This window comes from Carassius gibelio, chromosome A11 (genome assembly GCF_023724105.1).
Source record: "Carassius gibelio isolate Cgi1373 ecotype wild population from Czech Republic chromosome A11, carGib1.2-hapl.c, whole genome shotgun sequence".
NCBI lineage: Eukaryota > Metazoa > Chordata > Actinopteri > Cypriniformes > Cyprinidae > Carassius > Carassius gibelio.
Window position 1 is genome coordinate 23,450,623 of NC_068381.1, and position 15,936 is coordinate 23,466,558.

General features: G+C 45.4%; 1 protein-coding gene across 6 annotated transcripts in view; it reads left to right on the forward strand.

The window, feature by feature from the left end:
- Positions 1-15,936, forward strand: part of LOC128022690 (engulfment and cell motility protein 2) — an 84,654-nt gene that overhangs the window by 50,973 nt on the left and 17,745 nt on the right. For 5 of the 6 annotated variants that reach the window (XM_052610481.1, XM_052610480.1, XM_052610484.1 and 2 more), the window contains exons 17-20: positions 966-1,078; positions 1,172-1,279; positions 4,826-4,908; positions 5,303-5,380. In XM_052610481.1, the coding sequence (XP_052466441.1) occupies positions 966-1,078; positions 1,172-1,279; positions 4,826-4,908; positions 5,303-5,380 (382 nt within the window). Of the gene's footprint in view, positions 1-965; positions 1,079-1,171; positions 1,280-4,825; positions 4,909-5,302; positions 5,381-5,778; positions 5,815-15,936 lie in introns of those variants that run through there. The other variant, XM_052610486.1, reaches the window with a different exon arrangement.

Genomic DNA, 15,936 nt, shown 5'->3' on the forward strand with positions numbered 1-15,936 from the left:
TTGTCCGTGAGGGGCTGATGCGCTGTTTGGTGTTTATTTTGTAATTAAAGTTTCATTTTGATTGTCTGCCGGTTCTCGCCTCCTCCTTCCTGATGATTATGGAGTTTTTATAATTACAATTAGATTAATTATTTATTGTAATAAAAATAATCGTTAGAGTAGTCGACTAATCGAAAAAATAATCGTTAGATTAGTCGACAGAAAAAAATAATCGTTAGCTGCAGCTCTAATTTCAATCAAGTGCAGCGAGTGATTCCCTCTTTTCTTTTATTGTTAGATTAACATTATTGAGACGGACAGCCTATATATGAAGACCTGTTGTAATTCACAGATCTAATATAATGTTACACATCAGATGTTTTTCCCCAACAGTTCTTTAAACATTAACTTAAGACCGAACCGATTGTATTTGCTTGAATACTTAAAACCTGTAATTCTCTGTATATGTATGGGGATTGTGATATAGCGTATCATGAACAAGTGGAGAAAAGGTACTCCGCTCAGAAAACGTAAAACAAAGATCATTTTAGATGTTTAATGACTATTTGAAGAATTGGGATCGCTAAATGAGGGACCTAATGAACTCGTTTTTGTGAAAACCTCAAATTCAGCTAAAATGTCAATTTTTCTTTTTATTGCGTGTAGCTCAAAATTAGCCCATGTGCCTTCTGACTCATTTTGCCTAAACAGGTCACAAATATTTGTCAATAAGTTATGAAAATTACTTTTTGAGTTAATTTTTCTAAGGCCCATAAATTCAATCATAAATTCACATTTTGACCAGTCTTATCTTCTGTCATATTGCTTCCCCAGTAAATTTATCTTGATTTAAGTATCTTAAACATTTGCACTGGAAAACAATACAAATGTACTGAGGACGAGCGAGCGACCAATCCAATGTTCATTTGAGTTTATCTGAGCGTGAGGATCAGCTGGTCTCAAGTGTGATTCCTCTTGATTGTCAGTGAGCTGCATGAACGGATCCAGCCGGAGATTCTGGAGCTGATCAAACAGCAGCGACTCAGTCGTCTCTGTGAGGGCAGCTGCTTTCGCAAACTTGGCAACAGACGGAGACAAGGTGCCATGAGCTCTCAGCCGCTTCTGCCGTGTTAGTCTGTCATGCCAGTTTTCTCTTGTTGGAACGTCTAATGGTCTTTGGTTCCTCTCACAGAGAAATTCTGGTTCTGCCGTTTGTCGTTGAATCACAAGGTCCTGCACTACGGAGATCTGGACGAGTCTCCACAGGGCGAAGTGCCCTTTGAACTACTCACCGATAAGAGTGAGCGCACTTCTGTGATCGAACTGCGTCCTCTAGGGGTCGCTATGGGGAACACCTCGTCATGACGCGTGTCTGAAGCATACATTGAAAAAACACCAACTTGTTGGCTGGCTACAGCCTCTGACGTCACTACCGGCACCAGGAGAACACGTCATTCACTTCTTCGTCTTCACTGACTGTTCTGTTTGAAGCATTCATCTGAAAGAACTGGTAAGAGCGACCTTTCTCTGTGTATCATGGCGACTACTAGCAAGCGTTTAGACAGTGTGTGCATCCGTGTCGGCGTTATTTGATACCCAAAGACACCCAAATGACTGATCTTTTCGTCATTTGTTTGGGTGAAGAGCACGCACGCGTTGTCTTTGAGGAGGCAATCTGCATGCATTGTGATCGTTTTTTCAGTGAAAAAGCTCAGCTCTCGCTCTTCTCTCTTTCTGAGGAAAAAAAGAAAAAAAGGCAGTCATCTGCTTCCTGTGGTTCAGGACCCGCTGCTGCTGAAGCACGGAGGAGAATGAGCTCGTGAGAATACAGGTGGATCTGTCTGAATGGTTTAGAGAGGGACTTTCCCTCTTGTGCTTGTAATAGCGGTGGACGGAGAGCCTCGGGAGGATGATGTTTTATCTTTAACACCTTCTGATACTGAGGTTAGTGCTCTGCTGGGTTTTTACCCAGGAAAAGCAGGAGATATTTGAGGATGGTGAAGAAGCTGAGGCTGAGCCTTCTCAATTCTCCTGCCCTGCATATGTAGAGCTGGAGAGTTGGAGGTTGTGGATCGCACCACGGCAAATTTGGACTTGCCATGAAAGTGTGATAACGAGATGATGCCGTGAGGCCACCTCGATGAGCGTTATCTTTCTGACCATAGCCCTCCAGCTCAGGTGAGCCTTCCATTTCTGCCTGATCTCCATACAGAGATTGAATAGAAATGAAAGAAGCTGTTTTCTTCTCACATCCATTAGATTTGGAATAAGAGTTGTGCCAACATCAAGGCAATACACGAAAATGGCTATGAGAGGATGCTCCCTGTGAAAATAGCTTTCTTTCTGCAGGGAGACATCCTCTCTTAATCTCCCTCCTTGCCATCTAGGCCCCTTCAAGAAATACATCTCACTTAAATGGCAAGGCATACGTGGCAGCAGGACAGGCTGTGGCTTTATTACACACGATGGTGGTGCTTCAAGCATATCAGACTGATCAGCTAAGAGACCTGGATAGAGGTGAGGGCCTTTCTCCTGATCAGGTAGCTGAGCTGCGCTGCAGCACGGATCTCTCTCCAGGCTACCAAGCAGGCCACCTCCGCTATGGACAGGAATATGGCGGCCATAGGGGTAGTTGACAGACATTTGTGGATTAACCTGGGGGACATCGGGAAGAAAGAAAAGGCTTTCTTCTCGATGCTTTGGTTTCGCCTTCTGAACTTTTCGGTATTTCCGTTGAGATGGTGATCAAGAAGTTCAGGGAGACGAAGGCATGCTCAGATCCTTCAATCCACGAAGGTCCAGGTCTGAGCCCGGACAACATAGGGGTCCTGGCCTGTCTCGATCTGAGGATCAAAGATGGACACAGAAGGCTAGTGTCGCGACTCGCGCTCCTCCCCCACCTGTGGGCAGGGGTATGAGGAATCGTGGGTTACAAGGAGGTAAGCAGAACCTAAGGGAAGTGATCCAGATGAGGCAGCGTTCTCTTCTGAATCACAGCGATACCTAGGTATCTATTGTTCCCTTTAGGGATTTTTAACTTCTGCTTCTATCCTCCCTTTCCTAATTCCCCTCTAACCACCAGCTCTCCACCTGATCGAGGTTAGGTGGAAACCTCTCACATAACAGTCTCCTATGCTGAACTTATGATGTTTTTGGCTGGTTCTATGTTCATAGCAACCACATTACTGATAACCCGGACTAAAGGAGGCGCCCCTTGAGCGAGGCTCCAGTGCAGGAGGGTGGGTGAGTATGTAACCCTTTCTGTATATACGTATGTGTATTAAATTGCTGGTGGTTATGTGTCTACTAATAAACTCTGTGAGTTTCCTTTGCAGTGCTCAGTTACAGTGTTTACTAAACACTCGTCAGCACCAGCCATCCGGCTTCATGTTCTGGTATTAGGTGGCTGAGCTCACAGGTTTCTGTGGGAGCTTCCTTGATCAACAGGCCTGGCGTAGCACTGCAGGGAATTTCATGGATGTCCGGCCAGGTCACCCTGAGGGGTCTCCTGGCCGCTTAGTTGTGCTCTTGCATCCAGTGGGAAGTGGAGGTGGCAGTTACTGAAGTCTTCTTGTATATGCTGCCTCAGGTGATGCTCCCCTCGCCAGAGATTTGTAAAATATGAGCTTGCCTCTCCCGTGCAGTTCAGTGCCTCTGCGATGCTTAGGACCTTTAGATACACACGCTAAGCTCTGTGTTCTTTCTGAAAACCACGTGGTGATCAGTGTGTACATGAACACTTTGTGCACTTTCTAAAATCCACGTAAGTGGTAAGTGTGCACGCAAGAGTTCGCGCTCCACCTTGTTCTCTTTCTTGAGATGATCAGACAGACCTTGGTTCCTTGGGCTCCATTCAGCTAGTGTGTATTTGTTTATACACTAGCATCGCTTCCCTCAACATGAGGGGCTATTTGGGGCGGTTCACCTGATAGTTTAGCAGCGCTCCCCTTTTCCAAAAAGGGTCACCTATGAGTGCGCTACTCTGAATTCTGAGTTCTCCTCTCATATGAGACTGAGTTCTCTGTTTTTTGTCCAGAGCGCTCCAGCATTATTTCCAAAGATCGAGTTGATGACTCTCAAACAATACTGTTTTGAGATGCACCATTCCATCTATGAGCTGCTCTATCAGAGTGCCACGACAGCCCCTCCTTAGAACAGTATTTGAAAATCCATGGTATGGTAAGTGTGCACGTGAAGTCTTTGCGCACTTTCTGAAATTCACACTGTGGTAAGTTTGCAAGGTAGTATTCTGCGTTCTTTCTAAAATCCTATATGGTGAGGGCTTTACGCGTTGGCTTTGTGGCCTTTCTTAAGTTGGTAAAAGCCCCGTTCTAAATGTCCCAGTGGCAACTCCGATGGAAATGGTAGAGTTAGTACTTAGTATTCGGCATGACTCTGGCCTGCACTTCCCTTAGCATGGCAGCGTGGGTATACTGTTCCCCATAGTGACCCCTAGAGGACGCAGTTCGAAGTTCCCTTGAAAGGGAACGTCTCAGGTTATGAATGTAACTATGTTTCCCTGGGTAGGGAACGAGACACTGCGTCGTCTAGCTCCCTGCCATGCTTTGGACGCAAGCTTTAGACAAAGAAGTGAATGACGTGTTCTCACGGTGCCTGTTTATAGTCATACCAGTAGTGACTTCAGAGGCTGTTGTCGGCCAACTCTTTGGTGTTTTTTCAATGTATGCTTCAGACACGGGTCACGACGAGGTGTTACCCATATTGACCCCAGGAGGACGCAGTGTCTCATTCCCTACTCAGGGAACCATGGTTACATTCGTAACCTGAGACGTTTTCACATCACGTGCTGCATTGTGTATTCACACTTACTGTCACTGACCCACAGTTCTGGTGTCGGACATTAAAGCAGTGCTGACGGGGAAAGACTGTCCGCACATGAAGGAGAAGAGCGCACTCAAACAGAACAAGGTAAAACTGCTTCCTTCATCTTTGCCAGCGCATTATAGAATGGAACTGATAAAGAGAGAAATATTTGACATGAATTTTGTCTTTTTTCAAAGCCTACCTGCATAAACAATGAAACTGAACTAAACATCATTACTAAACAATGCATTGCATGAAACAGACATCTTAATATTGTAATATTAAATGCATATTGATTTAAATATGTTCCTTCAGCCCAGTCTGATTTCTCTCAAGGTTTTAAACTAAACTTTTTCAGGAATTGTTTAGTTGGGCTAATTTTTCCAAGCATTATTATCTGTAAAACTGCTTTGAAACAAAATGTTAAAATACACAAATACATTCATTTTCGATGTTATACATGCATGACTGAAGTTTTTGAATGGTGCTGTGTTTGTAGGAATTGTTAGAGTTGGCATTTTCCATCCTCTATGATCCTGACGAGGCTCTCAACTTTGTGGCAACCAACAAATACGAGGTAAGTCTCAAAAACACCACTAAAGTCACAGTTCTGTTGGAAAGGAAAGAGTTCGACGACACAGTTTAGTTAATTAAGACAAATTATTACAATTGTAATACGTAATTGTATTTGTAGTAACAATATTTGTAATTGTAATTCGTGTTAATACTCAATTACAAGTGTTAATACTCACTTCCTGTGTTTCTTGCTGTTGTTCATGTTTTTGTTAGCTACAGTTGATTTGCAAGTCAATCCCCTTTTTTTATATAGTGCTTTATACAATACTGATTGTGTCAAAGTGGCTTTACAGTGTCAAACAGGAAAATAGTTGGGTCTAGTTTAGTTAATAATTTAATTGTTATTATTTGATAGTTTACACAAAAATTCTAATTCTGTACTCCTGTTATTATTGGAAGATATTTTGAAGAATGTGTCACAGAAAAGGACAGCAGTTTGTAAGTGTTTTGCCTTGTTTTTGTCATTATATATTAGCGTGGTTGTTGTTGCTAGAAAACTATGTTTTCCTTACTGTTTTTTACCATGGTAAATAGATGCTCAAGTCGCGTTTCTTCTTGTGCCTTTTGCGGGACTTTACAGATTCTATTTGCTAAATAGTAAGGCATGGCAAGCTGACTTCAATAACTAGTAAACAGGCAAGTATAAAATTGGTTAGTTTCACAACGGCAGTGGTTGAGGCAGCCCTTGTCTGAAACCTCCTCGTGTGAAGACCGATGAGTGTAAAGACCATCGACCTGCATGACTCCACTGAGTAAGGACACTGACAAGGCACTTGAGTATTGCTTTTATCCCCTTGTTCTCAAATACTTAAGTCAATTGTACTCACTTTGTGCTTTCAAATCTCTACTATTACTACTTTCACTCAGAGAGCATGCACTGTATGCCGGAGGCAGGCCTATTCCAGTAATCTACAGTCTGTCCCTCTGACCTCTACTACTTTACTCTCTATTCCAGTTGGTCTCTGGAACTGCCAGTCTGCTGTTAACAAAGCAGATTTAATTTCTTCTATTGCTACTCATTCCAGTCTCAACCTCATGGCCCTAACTGAGACTTGGATCAAACCTGAAGACACTGCCACTCCTGCAGCCCTCTCCACTCATTTAACTTTTTTCTCACACGCCTCGCACAACCGAGTGGGGTGGAGGTACTGGTCTCCTGATCTCAAATGAATGGAAATTTGATCTTCAGCTATCTCTTACAGGTAACAGTTCATTTGAATCACATGCAATTACTATTATCCACCCTGTTAAAATCCACTTTGTAGTAGTTTATCATCCCCCAGGTCAACTGGGGAACATCTTGGAGGAGTTAGATGTGTTACTTTCCAACTTTCCTGAGGATGATACTCCTCTAGTACTGCTCGGTGTCTTGAACATCCACCTAGATAAACCCCAGCCGCTGACTTCAACACTTCAAGTGTCTACTACAGCTACTCACAAATCAGGTGACCAGCTGGACCTCATCTACACACGCTGTTGCTCCATAGACAAGACTTTAGTTGCTCCTCTGCACACCTCAGACCACTTCCTCATTACTGCTAACCACACACTTACTCCTGAAGCGGCACACACTCCAACGCAGGTCACCTTTCGACGGAACCTACGCTCACTCTGTTGATCTAAAATCAGTCTTTGTCCTCTTACAATTCAATCACAGGGCCGCATACTAGTTGCCTTGTCAAAAATCTTTATTGTCATATGTATCAGGCATAGGAGAAAAACTTGTTGTCTTTGCCAGCTGTATGTTCCTTTCTCCATTTCTCTGAGGCTTTAACAGTGACCATAGCTTATATACCACTGACCATATTCCTTACAAGGTACAGAAACATGTTTGTTTGTTTAAAATAAAATGTATACTTCATGCTTACATCAGTTGATATATTTATACATGCATACATTGGTGGAAAGAAGAAGCCACCCTATGCATCAGTGGAACACATTACACTGATTGTGGCAGCCATATCACCCTGGAGCCCAAGACCGGTTTCCCACTGAAGCTAAGCAGGGCTGAGCCTGGTCAGTACCTGGATGGGAGACCTCTGAGAAAACTAGGTTGCTGCTGGAAGAGGTGCTAGTGAGGCCAGCAGGGGGCGCTCACCCTGTGGTCTGTGTGGGTCCTAGCGCCTCAGCGTAGTGATGGGGACACTATACTGTCAACAAGCATCGTCCTTTGGATGAGATGTTAAACTGAGGTCCTGACTCTCTGTGGTCATTAATAATCCCAGGATGTCTTTCGAAAAGAGAAGAGGTGTGACCCTAAATTCGCCCATTGGCCTCCGACCATCATGGCCTCCTAACAATCCCCATATCTGCTGATTGGCTTCATCACTCTGTCTCCTCTCCACCAGTAAGCAATACTGGAACGGGGCTGGTGGATGAGGAGATACCCCCTGACTATGTAAGCGCTTTGAGTGCCTAGAAAAGCGCAATATAAATGTAATGAATTATTATTATTATTATTATTATTATTATGTACACACTCCTGCATGTACACATTCTGTTATGGTCAAAATTAGCTCTTCTCCATGTGTCTGTCATATGATCCTACATGTTCATGCATACTTTAACTAATTTAGTAAAACTTCATTATTCACTAAAACTTCACAAATATACAGTATATAAATAATATTAAAATAATAATTTTTTGGTCTAAATCTCCCCCATTCTGAATCTAATGCCGTCAGTTTCACACCATCATTGCCACCTAATGGACGGATAGTAAGGAGAGAAAAAGCAAACCAAAGAACAAAAGACACACAGAGGACAGAAGAATAGAAACATAAGGAATCAGGAATAGAACAAAACAAAAAAAATAACCCCAACCCATGTGTGTAATTACGTCCATGTGTATGTATTTAAAATGAACCCCAGTTATTTAAAAGAAAGGAAAAATTTAGAAATCTTCACCAGTGCCTGGACTCGTCCGTTATCTGAACTCCTCCAGTTCCTGGCCAAAATAACAAACTAACATAAATGCTGATGTTAAAGAATCCTATTCCTTGGGGTTGTAAATCAGTAAGCAGGTGTTGATTGTTTGTGGGGTTGTGTTTGTAAGTGTGCAATATATGAAATATCCTATTTTACTCTAGATTTCCCATTCTCTGCTTTATCCAAATGGGTAGAAATAATAAGTTTGGTAGGTTTAATACCTCTCCTTCTAGTAACGCATATGATGATGTGTATTATTAACAGGGTGCGATTTGTGAAAAAAAAAAACGGGGGGGGGGGGGGGTGTTTTGAAACATTTTAATTCATAAAAATAAATAATGAGAACATTTACATGACGTCATGTGCTAATTAGAATATTTATGACGTAAGTGCGTCGTATTGTATTGCCTCCCTATGCTCACATACTGCAATTTAATTTAGCAATTTAATTTAACACTCAATAAAACTGTTTTTATTACTATATTTTAATGTTTCTGTTTTCAGAAAACAGATTGAATATTATAATAGCTGAATTGTGGTCCATTAAGACCTCTTGCTCGTGCGGCAGCTCCAGAGAGTCTCAGAGACTTAATAATGATTGACCAAAAAGTCGTTAGATTTCTCGCTAGTCGCTTTTGATTTTTTTGATTTTTTTGAAAAAAAAAAAAAAAGTTGCTAAATCTAGCGAGAAAGTCGCCAAGTTATCAACTACACTGTCCAGCAGACCGGCTTCAACAGTCTCGCAGTTGTTGATAGGCTATTACTCGTGAGGTGTGTTGGGAACTCAGAAACAAAGACCAGGAGACTCTTGGGTAATCTTCAGCAGGATTCTTTATTGAGAACACTCTGCGTGGTGCTGTAGTCATCAAAAGTCTAACTTGTCCTTAAGACATTGTAGTTTTTATACATTTTAAGGGGGTAGGATACACAGAGGTGGAGTCAACCCAAACAAAGCATGCAAATGCAACACAGGGATTGGCCTGATACTGGCCATTTTCCCATCTTTGATCTTGTCAGCATAACAGAGTCATTTAAATACAGAGGTGCCTGACAGTATCGCCCATACCTTCACATTATCATAGAGAAAAAAAGGCACAGCTTTGCCTTGAGCTTCAAAAGCCAAATGGCAAGGAAGACCACAAAGACAAAAGGGACATTATCTCAGACACCTGATTTTCCCGATTTACCTCAAAATGTATATCAAAACGTTTTCAGTTCATATGCTATTACATTGGAACATAGATTTAGCATTTTATAAATTTGTAATCCCACAGTCCTCCCGTTGAGAGTTCTGATAACTCTCACATAATACAAATTTAAACCTTCAAAAGTCCATTCTATGACCTATGTTTGTTAACATAAGCCCCATCTTCAGTCATGTAACTTGAAAAGGTTACAGGCACGTATAACTTATTCTGTGTCTTGTCCTAGACTTACTTAGGTGTATTTTTAGAACCATAAATGATGGTAACGCGTTGTACAAACTACATGATGACACAGAAAAAATCATGTAGCATAAGACTGGAAATCTTGAAGTCCATGGCATCCGAAAAGCTGTGAAGTCTGTTTTCTGTAGTCCATTTCCCACGTAGATTCACTCAGATGACTCTTTGTCCTCATGAAGCTTGTTCATGGATGTCTGAAGTAATGCTTTACACCAGGGTGTCACATATGGAAAGGGCTTCTCATGCATGCATACCTGCAACACAAGAAAACAGAAACAGCAGACCAGCAGTTTTCATGGATAGACATTTTTAGACTTCTGTCAATCGTATAGTGGTTTTAAATCTGTCGATCGTATAGTGTTTTTCTCTACCTAGTTTTAAGTAATTTGACACCTATGGACCAGTGAGGTGGGGATAAAACTATGGACAGGGGAAACCTATGAGGGGCGGGGCTTGGACTATAAAGAGGAGCCCCAAAGAACTTTTGGGGGTCAGTTAACCTGGCGAGCGAGCGTACAAGTGTGGTGCCGTGAGCAATTTATCATTGAAGGAATTTGCGTATATTTATATATATATTTTTTGTTTTTGTTTTCTTTTGTATAGTGTTTAATGTTTCAGTTTTCTTTGTTACTTTTGTATATAGCTTTTGGTCGTTTATGTACTGGGACTGTTTCACCTCTCAAGCACTGTAAATAAACATCACTTTACACCTTACATCTCTGCGAGTATTGCCATATTTTTTTGGATTATTGTTTTATTTTATTTTTTTTGGCAAACCCAGTTTCGCCTGACAGCGGGCCTGTGAAGACCCGTTGTCCCACAGCAGACCAGCAGTTTTCATGCATAGACATTTTTTGACTTCTGTCATTCGTATAGTGGTTTTAAATCTGTCGATCGTATAGTGTTTTTCTCAACCTAGTTTTAAGTAATTTGACACCTATGGACCAACTATGGACGGGAAACCTATGAGGAAGTTTTCACCCACAGGGTTGGCCCCCGAGGCCTGTTGCATTTCGGTTCTTCCCTGGGCTCCTCACTGGTCTGTGTGTGTCCTAGTCTGTCCCTTTAGCTGGTGTGCGAACTTTACTGTGTGACATCTCCATCCTCTAATGAAACATCAGTCATAACAAGACATCATAACCCAAAAAGCTGTGAGTGTACTTAACGTTTTCTCAATGAAAGGAAGTGACAGTCAACGTATTTACAAAGGATCTTTCATGTTTGTTGTACATTACTGGGGAAGTTAAGCACTCACAGCCCTTACAGTTAACATTTGAGCAAGCTGCTCCAACAGTTAGGTGAAGTGGGGAGGGGCAGCTTCAGAGTGGTAAGTAGACTGAGTAGGAGCTGAGTTAAAGCTGTTAATTTCTCTTAATATCTTCTTGCTTTTTCTACACTCTTTCATCCAGTGTCCAGTTTTACCACAAAAATGACAACTGCCCTCCTTCTTAGGACTTTTACGTTTCTGTAGATTCTCTGTTTTGACCTGAAAAGAGGCTGCTGCAATCTTTACTCTGGCTTTGACATCAGAGTTTCTTTCCCAAGTAGCTAAACTGTCTAGATTACTTCTGAGAGTTTTGTTAGACCAAGTTAGATCTAAGAATGGCAAGGCTTTTCTGTACTCAGCTACAAGGCCATCTGACCAGATGCGAACTAATAGTCCCTTGTCCTCTAACACACTTTCAGGATCATCAACTATTCCACTGTAAGTTACTGCTGACTGACAAAATCTTTCAGTGTATTCACTCACAGTTTCAGCCTCCTTCTGTACACAACTAGTGACCTTTGACCAATCCACTTTTGGCCCAACAATATTCTTTAACTCTCTCAGAACTCCCTCTCTCAATTCATCTTTACTGGCATGTTGTAGTTCAGAGGTAACAGCCGACTCAAAACTGTTGAATTCCAATTCAGTAAGTATTTGTGACATCAGCTGTGTGACTTCTGCTGACGACATGTCATAGAGACGCATTTTGCTGATCAATGCTCTTCTTAAATGCAGTAAAATTTGTGCGTACAGAGGTTAAGCTCTGGGATAGTCTCTCTATATCTTTAGGTCTTAGCGCGTTTGCAGCAGTTTGTACTTGGACAACAGAAGAGTTGGCAGGAACACTTTCAGTTCCTTCAATCCTCTGAGATCTTTTCCTCGCTCCACATACCTTTACTGAATCTACAGGCACACCAGTTACTGACTGGATGGATACATCTGTTTCAAAGAAAGCTTGTATGTCAGGATAATTGTTATCAGTCTGACTAACTTCTTCCACATCAGTTTTTGCTACAGCTTTGTTGCGGTTAAATTTCTTAGTCAAAGAGGATACTCTAGCCCTGAGCACTTTGTTCTGTTCCTCTAGTTCTGAGGTACGCTGAGAATGTTGCGTAGCTAGTGCTAAACCAAATTATCTGTGGCAGCAGATAATGCCTTGCGCATTGTTTTTGCGAATACATGATCCTAGTACCTTTTTACATTCTTCAATTGACCATAGTTTTTCTGGATCAATACCAAATTTCTTTATCAAATCCAATCTGACTGAGTCTGTCACTATTGAGTCCATGTGCTGTCCTAACAATGATTTAAACCTACTGTCTGTCTATGAAGGAGTAGCTAGTCCACCTTTCTTAGTTGTTGGAATCAGCTTAGGATTCCTTCTCAACATTTTGTAATGTCTTTCTGACACAAAAGAACACTTCTAACACTTCCCTGGCAAGCAGAGGATAAGAACACAAACTATTAGCACTTAATGCTAAACTTCCCTGTCAGACACAGAGGGTAGCAAAATATTAGCATGTGATGCTAATCTTCCCTGCCATAACGGAGGATTACTTTCATCTCTAAAATATCCTTTTTAGAGGGTAACTTAGTTGATCAAACCCTACAGCTGTCTGTAAACTCTTCTCTGACTGCGCAGAGGGTAACAAATTTGTTCTGGTCTTAAAGGTTCTTTTGGATAGAGGTACACTCACCAACCATTGGTTGTACAGAAAGTTTCAGTCTGGAACGAAGTCAGATCTTTGTTGAGATTGCAGTTTTAAATCTGGATTCAGGTGAGAAGCTCTATCCGGGTCACGGAACCAAAAACTGTTGGGAACTCAGAAACGAAGACCAGGAGACTCTTGGGTAATCTTCAGCAGGATTCTTTATTGAGAACACTCTGCGTGGCGCTGTAGTCATCAAAAGTCTAACTTGTCCTTAAGACATTGTTGTTTTTATACATTTTAAGGGGGTAGTGTCACGGTAGGGTTTAGGAAAAATACAAGGAGAGGGTAGGATCCAATTGCAGGTGTGGTTTATTGCACAAACAGGTTAAATACAAAATAAAACTGTCTTGAGAGACAAACCAAACAAAAGGGGAACCGGATGAAACGGATAAGAATGCGGAGGAACAAGAAGATAATGAGAAGACTCACGAGACAAGCACAACTCACACATAGGGTAAGGACTCCATCCAGACGACAGAGAAAGACAGCTCTATATAGGGAGACTAATGACTAAGGATAGTCAACACCTGTGCGATTTAATTGGAGTGCAATTACTGTGACGACATGACCAGACTAGCGGAATTAAAGTGCCTATGGTGAAGTGCCTAAGGAGAAGTGAGCTCACTAGGGGACACCCAGGAAACAGAGACTGACAGCGTGACATTACCCCCTCCCCTACGGAGCAGCTACCAGATGCTCCACCTGAAACCCCGGAAAACCCAACAGAAAAAGAGGTAGGAGGGAGGTGAAGCGGTGGCGGACTAGGGGGAGGGACGGAGGGTCAGAAAACAGGGACAGGAGAACCAGATGGAATGGACAGAGATAAGGAACTAGGAAAAAATGGAAAACAGAGACGGAACAACCAGATGGGAAGGAAAGGCAGAGACAGGAAGGTGTAACACAAAACAAGGAGTCCAGGAGGGTGGTGGACCGGCGGAAGGAAAGAGGGGAGGGACGGAGGGCCAGGTCCAACGGAAGAAAATAGAAAAACAAATGAAAACAAAAACATAGGTAAATGGAGGACATTAGGTGATGCCCACCCGGGCGGAACAGAGGGCCATCACACCCATGTGGTCAAAGCAGAAGCCCCCCCAGGGCGGAGTGGAAGGCCACCACCTCCACGTGGTCACGGCCGAAGTCCCCCAGGGCGGAGCGGATGACCACCACGTCCTCTTGGTCACCGCCAGAGTCCCCCAGGGCGGAGCGGATGACCACCACGTGGTTGCGACCGGGGTCTCCCGAGACGGAGCGGATGACCACCACGTCCTCATGGTCACTGTCGGAGTCCCCCAGGGCGGAGCGGATGACCACCACGTCCTCATGGTCACCGTCGGAGTCCCCCAGGGCGAAGCGGTCTCGGGCACCGCATCGGGAACGGCCTCCGGCACCGCATCGGGAACGGTTTCGGGCCCCGCCTCGGTCTCCGGAACCGCAACGGACACTGCCTCGGCTACGGGCCCTGCCTCGCCCTCCGGAACAGCATCGGGCACCGCCTCGGCATCGGGCACCGCCTCGGGCACCGGAACAGCATCGGGCACCGCCTCGGCCTCTGGAACAGCATCGGGCACCGCCTCGGTCTCTGGAACGGCATCGGGCACCGCCTCGGGCACCACCTCGGGCACCGCCTCGGGAACTGCATCGGGCACCGCCTCGGCCTCGAGCACCGCCTCGGAAACTGCATCGGGCACCGCCTCGGGAACTGCATCGGGCACCGCCTCGGGAACTGCATCGGGCACCGCCTCGGGAACTGGCACCGCCTTGGGAACAGTCTCGGGCACCGCCTCGGCCTCTGGAACGGCATCGGGCACCGCCTCGGGCACCGCCTCGGGAACTGCATCGGGCACCGCCTCGGGAACTGCATCGGGCACCGCCTCGGCCTCGAGCACCGCCTCGGAAACTGCATCGGGCACCGCCTCGGGAACAGCATCGGGCACCGCCTCGGGAACAGCATCGGGCACCGCCTCGGGAACAGCATCGGGCACCGCCTCGGGCACCGCCTCGGGAACAGTCTCAGGCACCGCCTTGGGAACAGTCTCGGGCACCGCCTCGGCCTCTGGAACATCATCGGGCACCGCCTCGGCCTCTGGAACAGCATCGGGCACCGCCTCGGCCTCGAGCACCGCCTCGGAAACTGCATCGGGCACCGCCTCGGGAACAGCATCGGGCACCGCCTCGGGAACAGCATCGGGCACCGCATCGGGCACCGCCTCGGGAACAGTATCGGGCACCGCCTCGGCATCGGCCTCTGGAACAGCATCGGGCACCGCCTCGGCATCGGGCACCGCCTCGGCCTCTGGAACTGCATCGGGCTCCGCCTCGGGAACTGCATCGGGCTCCGCCTCGGGAACTGCATCGGGCTCCGCCTCGGGAACTGCATCGGGCTCCGCCTCGGGAACAGCATCGGGCTCCGCCTCGGGAACTGCATCGGGCACCGCCTTGGGAACAGCCTCGGGCACCGCCTCGGGCATTGCCTCGGCCTCTCGAACAGCATCGAGCACCTCCTCGAGAACAGCCTCGGGCACCGCCTCGGGAACAGCATCGGGCTCCGCCTCGGGAACAGCATCGGGCTCCGCCTCGGGAACTGCATCGGGCTCCGCCTCGGGAACTGCATCGGGCTCCGCCTCGGGAACTGCATCGGGCACTGCATCGGGCACCGCCTCGAGAACAGCCTCGGGCACCGCCTCGGGAACAGCCTCGGCCTCGGGGACTTTCTCCAGGCCTTGAGGGACGGTCGACGCCTGTCTCCTCCTCCTCCGTCCTCCACGATGGCGAGTCGGCGGCACCTTGTCTGGAGACTCAGGCGTTGAGTCGTCCATCTTGAGCTGTGGCCCTGGGCTGGCGGCCATCTTGTGCTGTGGCACTGGGCAGGTGGCAGTCTTGTCTGGAAACTCTGGTGTGGTTGTTGCATCCCACTGAGCACGATGGTGCAGGTAATTGGTAAACCCCCAAAAGTCCAGGATCTCTAACCCCTTCATCTCCCATTGAGGTAAAGGATCATCCAGGCAATTATTAAACAAATCTTTTAGTGCTGCATCATTGTAACCTAACCCGACTGCCAAAGTCCAAAACAATTGCGCCAGGCCACCCACCTCACTTCCCTTTTGATGAAGGGTGGTTAAGTTCCGGAATCTCCCCCTCCGTTCCTCCATTGTGGCTGGGGAACCGATTCGAAATCTCACACCGCTGGATCTAGGCATGATGGAGT